A 6,627-nucleotide genomic window follows, 5' to 3' on the forward strand; every position below is an offset into this window, starting at 1 on the left:
ATTTATGCACAATCCATCTATGAATTTTGCTGATAGTGATTTCATTTGATTGTTAATAGCCAGCATGTATTTTTATTCGATTTAATTTATTGATTAAATAACAACCTGACATAAGAGGACACAGATATGACAATTATTTTTATTTTATTTTATTTATTTGTTTTGCTCAAAGTTATTTCAGGGTTTTGATCTCTCAACTGAGAGAACACACCCCGTTTATTATATTATAGTGAATATTTAATATTACATTTAAACTTTGACTATAGCCTAGACATGTTGCATATTAATTGTACTATTTATGAACCTCAAAGCATATGTTTGTGTATTTTGTGTTACTCCATAATGATGTTCTATTTGAGGGCATTTGTAGTGTAGGTATAGGGCCCAAACATAACCTCAAGCCCAGGGGCCCCCACCCCCCTACGTCCTGCCCTGCTGACCCCTACCCCTTAAACTAACCCTCACCTGTACACTTAATTATATTTAAAGACTAACATCATCTGGAACATTTATGAGCATTTTTAACTCGTGAGGTCCCTGGCTCAATAGTCGGTGTTCAACAGGTGAGGGGTTGAACACTGTGAGTGAGGACACTTAGTATAGCCACACATGTACACAAAAGATTGCTCTGTCTCATATAAATATAAATCAATATAAATCACACATAAATAACTGGTGACTGGTGGGTTTTTAGTAAGTGACTGTTTGATTCACATCCTAAAATATTTTACATTAGCTCACATTTTACATTTTTTCCCCCACTGAGTAACAGCTATGACCAGGAATAATACTTTCAATAACTTTCAATACCACAAGATGGCGCACAAGTGAAACACAAAGCACAAAATCCATAATTGGAAATTCGGCACCCTGCCTGCTTCATCCTTTCAGTTTAATCTCAAATGATAACTGCTATTCAGCATAGAGCAGCTTGTGTTATTGGGGTCACTGGAAAATTCCACTGTGAGTTCTGAAAAACATGTTTATTCTCTGGGAATTCTCTTTTCCTGATTCCAATACCTGGACCTGCTGAGAGGGAAATACCACAGATAAAATATCTTCGTGTTATTTTGGCCCAGATCATCACACGCTAAAAGAAGATCCTACTAAGATACTGTGCACTTCTTGGCGCAGATCTTCAGCTGATTCGAAAGCGCTGTAGAATTGATCTAACATGCTGTTTTTTATTCAGAAATTCCACTGGTTTTGCAGAGCGTGGAGAAGACAGGCGGACAGTGATGGCTTCTTTAGTGAGGGAAAGGTGCAGACGGAGGAGGGAATGGAAGACCACTCATCCGGCTCACGCGTTGAGCAGACGTATGCCCATATAAGGGCTTGTGACTCCATGGCAGAGTCCAGTGCTATTTAATCTATAAAAATTTTATATGTTTACTTAAAATAAATTCAGATTTTTAAAACAGCAAAATTGTTACCACAAAACAAAGGCTCGGTTGTAAGAAAATGACATTTAAAACAATCATTGGTTTTCATGTGTGATTTTTGAAACGCATTTCGTGTATTTATCAATTTTTGTTGAATATGCATATTTCCAATGGCCATTTAAACACTGGAATGAGGTTCTAGTGTCATCTTTTTAAGTGATAACTAATTTGTACTGAATTGACTAGTTTATTAAGAAGATCAGACGAACGTTTGTTTGAAGACGGTCAATCATGATGGCAGTCTAGGGTACTGAGTAGATCTCCGGTGTAAGAATAGATGTGTGGTGTAAATGACTGACAGCACGTCCATCACGGGCTGATTGTGTTTTGATAGCACCGCTAATTGTTCTGACACTTGGATACACCTCCTTTCTTTGATAGCGCTGGCTCACTTCTGTTTATTGCCTTTTACATTCACAACACAGTTAATGTGAATGTAAACCCCCCCCCGGAAATAGTCACCAATCATGTGTTTTCCATATTTTTTCTATTTAATAATCTGTTATAATCGGAACCAGTGATGTCCGTTTCGTGAATAACTCTTTTGAGTCGGTTCTTTTGAATGAATTGCTCAAACGCGTTAACAAAACGGACTGAATCGGTTCGTGATTTAGTCTGAATGATTCATTCCCACTGAATCTTTTCAGCAGTGTTCTACTCAAAACATTAACTTATTGGATGAAGTGGATATTTCCCAGTAATGCATTGAAACAAAACCTGCACACCCATCCTTTAGTTTTCCCGCTAAATAATTGAATTACTGATAACCTAGTAACGCTCACCTGTAAGCGTGTCTCTCAAACTTTAAACGCCTTGAGCGACGTGAACAGGTGATGGAGAGGTGTGTCTTAAAAGACGATAGGCTTGACTTTTCACCAATCAAACTCCAAGGAAAATAACACGCGCTCACTAAATTGAACCAATCAGCGCGTTGTTCCACACAGTGGGCGGAGCCAAGCCTGCTAGAATGAAGTGGAAGGCAGCACCGCTGTAGAGTCAGTGAAACAGGCGCTGTTACAGGGAGTGGATACACTTGTCGGCTCAGCTGATCTGAATGGCTACAATATTTGGGAAATAGTCGTAAACATTTTCATCTAACGAGTAACGCAAGGATCGCACTAAATAAGGTGGGTGCCGAACGCGAATTTATTTCCATACGCGGGTGCTTACAAAGCTTAAATTGTAGAAAAATAACATTAGTCTGTGTAATAATGTAATTTAGAGTAACTTTATTATTTTGTTAATGAATCTCTAGCGTTCTGAAGCCCATTAAACATGTTTAGCGCACAAAATAATAATGATTCTCATGTTGAATCACTTGTTGGGAGAAAATGATTACCAAATTCATGCTTTTATGTATGGAGATGAGCCCCTCCTTAAGCGCTTTTACAGTTGGCCATAGAGATCTGCGACAGACTCATGTTTCCCCCGTTTTCATAGACCAGATTGTGCGTTTTTCTCTATTTGCAACTGGCAACTACCGTTGAACAATAAAATGGCAAGAATAGATGGACAGGAGCCTTTGCGCACTAGGATTTTTACCGCTGCGTAATTCTGGTGCCCCTGTGGCGCTACATGTGCAAATGGGCTTCCTGCTGTTTCATCCTTCATTCACCATCACTGGAACTGAATGACACCCAGCTAGGTTGAAGCCATGTGCCTTTTAGAATGGCAAAGAGAGAAGCATGCTTACTTAGAATGAACAGCCAAGTAAATGAGAGCTGTAAAACTGAGTGTGTGTCATGGTGCTCCACTGCTGGCCTCATTGCATCATCTCCTTTTTCATTTAGTTTCAGGTTATAGCAGCAGCAGCTTCTCAGGGGAATGAGAGAAGCCTTGTGAATATTTGGTGAAGCATCAGCGGTAGCAGCGGTGACACCTGGTCTCCTGAGTCTCCGCGTTCGCTTTCATCCTCATCAGAGTGGCGGAACAAGATGGGGAATGGATTATCAGAGCCCCATGCCATCTTTCCCTGCCTGCCATCCTTTCAGGCCCTGCACATTGTTATTCTCGGCTTGGACTGTGCCGGTAAGACTACCGTATTGTACCGGCTACGCTTTAATGAGTTTGTGAACACTGTTCCCACCAAAGGCTTTAACACGGAGAAGATCAAGGTGACTCTCGGTGGGAAAGTCCGGACTGCAGCCTTTCATTTCTGGGATGTAGGAGGTCAGGAAAAGCTCCGGCCTCTGTGGCGCTCCTATACACGGTGCGCAGATGGCCTTGTGTTCGTAGTGGACTCAGTAGATGCCGAGCGCATGGAGGAGGCCAAGACGGAGTTGCATAAGATCACACGGCTACAGGAGAACCAAGGGGTGCCTGTGTTGGTGGTGGCTAACAAGCAGGACCTGCGCAGCGCGTTGCCACTAGGTGAGGTCGAACAGATGTTGGCACTGAACGAGCTCGGCTCTCATACACCATGGCACCTCCAACCGGCCTGTGCCATCATCGGAGAAGGTCTACAAGAAGGCCTGGAACGTCTCCACACCATGATCAACAAGCGGAGGAAGATGATGAGGCAGCAGAAGAGGAAAAGATGACTGTTTGGTGATGGGATGTGAGCTGGATGTGGTGGTAGGCCTCTATGATGGCTCTGCTGGTGACGTGCCATGGGCCATTGTGGCCCCTGCACTCCTGGAATTATTGTTTCGGTGGGCTGAGTTCTATCAGTCAGATGGTTCTGGATAAATACAGTTCAGAGACCGCAAGAGGACAATATTGATTTACCACTTTGGTTGTTGGATTGTAGCAGCGGTGGGACGATCACATGGAACATTTACATCAATACGTGTTACACAGTGTCAACAGGTCTTGTGGTACATTGAGTTCTCATGAAGGACAACACTGGACATGAACTTGTAAATGACAAAGACCGATCCCTTTAGTCTTTGTCCTTGCGTCTGCAGTGTTACACATATCCTAGTATCCTAGCATTCATGTAAAGTCTTGAAACAGAGGGATTGATTACCAAAGCTGCCATGGACATCATGAAAAATCCAATGTATACATTCAGGTGATGTGTTTCCCCCCATTGGTTTTATCCAGAATGGCCAACCGTCATTTTCCCTGGGTGTTTGTTGTCCCAGTGGTCATGGGAACCAGAATAAGCTTTATGGATCACTTGTTTGGTAATGTACAAATGTTTAAATCAGATTGGAGTCACGGAGAAGGGTATTTCGTCGACCACTAAAGTAGTTCAACAGGTGAATGTGGTGATTGTCAAGATTTGTAAGAGATTAAAGGTATACTATCCTTCTCAACATGTTGGTGCAGTAGCTTCTCCCAAGTTTGAGGACTACTGGTGTCATTTCTAGCTGAACCCACATTGTGTGCTTCCCTGAAGGACAAGAGATGTTTAAATGCACTTTAGCAATTCCCTTTTCTAAACTATGAACTTACAGCATCTGATTTTTTTGCAAAGAGTTGATCATACTACAAAAAATAAGTAATGTATTGCTTCGAATGAAGCGTTTTTTTTTTTTTAATATCCACTTCCACGCTCAAATGTGTCAGTTTGTCACTCAGTGCTTGTGTGTTGGGGATGTTCATATTTATGTGTCAGAATTTGTATACTTTGAATAAATCCACAACTACACTAAAGATAATAGGTTATGGGTCCTCATTATTATCTGTTGCATGATGAACTCATGCTAATTATCAAAGTTTATGACCTGACATTGTCTCTAATTGCATTTTTAGTCTGATAATCGCTTGACGCACTTTATAGCCGAGTTACCGAAGTTGTTCTTTTAGAGTCGTTAGGACATGCAAAAGAGGTAACATGACATGAGCTGTACACGTCCTGTTCTAGGCATGGGACCAAGCAGGATGTAGTCTGTTGTCGAACACCTATATAAATGTTAAAGGTGGTGCAAGAGCGCAATTATTACATCTCTATATTCAAGGTGAAAGCTTAAATTCATTTGTGCATTGTGTTGTTTGTATGTTTAATTTTAATTATGTATTTCCGAGTCATCCATGTTTAAGGGTAAAGTGCTCATTTCTTTCTATGGATTTATTTTAAAATTTAAAATTTTAATGAATTTACAGTGAATGCAAATCATACAATGAATTTAATTTCTGAATTGTCAGAAATATCAGGATATAACTTGTTTTGATATCATAATGAAGAAAAAATAATAAAAATTCAAACAAACAAATAACTTGGAAAATACATTTTCAAACTTTTTTAGGGGAAGAAATGATTAAGATGTATTCGAGGTGTAAGTTTTTTTTTTTTCATGTGTTTTTCAAAAAAACATGAAACCAACATGAAAACAAAGAGTACATCACAACTTTGCATGTGTATTAATAGTTGCAAGTATATTATGTAAATTCAAGTATTTTAAAAATAAATAATATATCTAGTATATTATTTGTTTAATATTTTTTATTCATCATCGACAGTCTTACCTGTCATTGACCCCTAAAACCAAAAATAACAAACTGTTCTTGCATAACAAGCCAAACCGACTGAGAGTTAATGCTTAAACATTAATCAAATAAGACTGCACAAACAGAATTTGCTCTTTTACAAACTGCAATACGTAACTGCTCAGAGTTTTTAAACACAGCTGGCTTGCCCAAAGCCCCACAGAGTCGCATGTTGTGTTTGGAGAGGATCTGGCACAGCCGGTTCTAGCACAAGAGCATTTTCCCTGGGAACAATGAGGCTTTAACACAGCAAGAAAGGGGCCTGTACACCAGCTGACCAGTTCAAACAGGAATCCTTCGTTGGATGTTGGTCTGTTCAGTATTCTGATGGCAGCTGGATGACAGACGTAGATCACATGATACCGGCTTCAGAGATAATAGAGGTGGGATTGGCTTCAAACTGGGTCTCAAATCATGAAAAATGCAAACATGTCCACCTCAAAAGCCAAGGCACCATGCTCAGTGGAAAACCTACTGTTTTGGTGCTTGTACAAGGAGATGGTACAAAGAGAATTCACAATTTAGCATCTAAAAACATATTTGCAGGCTTTTATATATGATATTTTGGAGGGCAACAACATCAAAAATTAGTAATCCAGCTTGGCTGGGCATGAGGTTTTGGAGAGAGGTGTTATCTGGCTGTCTGACTGTCTGCTTTGATTTGTTTGAGAACAGCACTTGAGAATTATACCTGATAACCTCTGCTTCACAAGCCATGTAGATGAGCTGAGGAATTTTAATGAACCGGTGT

General features: G+C 40.1%; 1 protein-coding gene across 2 annotated transcripts; it reads left to right on the plus strand.

Annotated features, from left to right (window-relative positions):
• Positions 1 to 2,417: 2,417 nt before the first annotated feature.
• On the plus strand, positions 2,418 to 5,359 carry LOC107709262 (ADP-ribosylation factor-like protein 4A). 2 transcript variants are annotated; one of them, XM_016513702.1, is made up of 2 exons: positions 2,418 to 2,569; positions 3,233 to 5,359. In XM_016513702.1, exon 2 carries the CDS (start codon positions 3,377 to 3,379, stop codon positions 3,980 to 3,982), a length of 606 nt encoding a protein of 201 aa, XP_016369188.1. In that variant the 5' UTR covers positions 2,418 to 2,569; positions 3,233 to 3,376; the 3' UTR covers positions 3,983 to 5,359. The 2 variants fall into 2 exon arrangements, with proteins under 2 accessions (XP_016369188.1, XP_016369187.1); XM_016513701.1 differs by having other exon boundaries at positions 3,239 to 5,359.
• Positions 5,360 to 6,627: the final 1,268 nt, after the last annotated feature.

The sequence above is a fragment of the Sinocyclocheilus rhinocerous genome, unplaced genomic scaffold (genome assembly GCF_001515625.1).
Source record: "Sinocyclocheilus rhinocerous isolate Xijiao unplaced genomic scaffold, SAMN03320098_v1.1 scaffold206, whole genome shotgun sequence".
NCBI classification, from domain to species: domain Eukaryota; kingdom Metazoa; phylum Chordata; class Actinopteri; order Cypriniformes; family Cyprinidae; genus Sinocyclocheilus; species Sinocyclocheilus rhinocerous.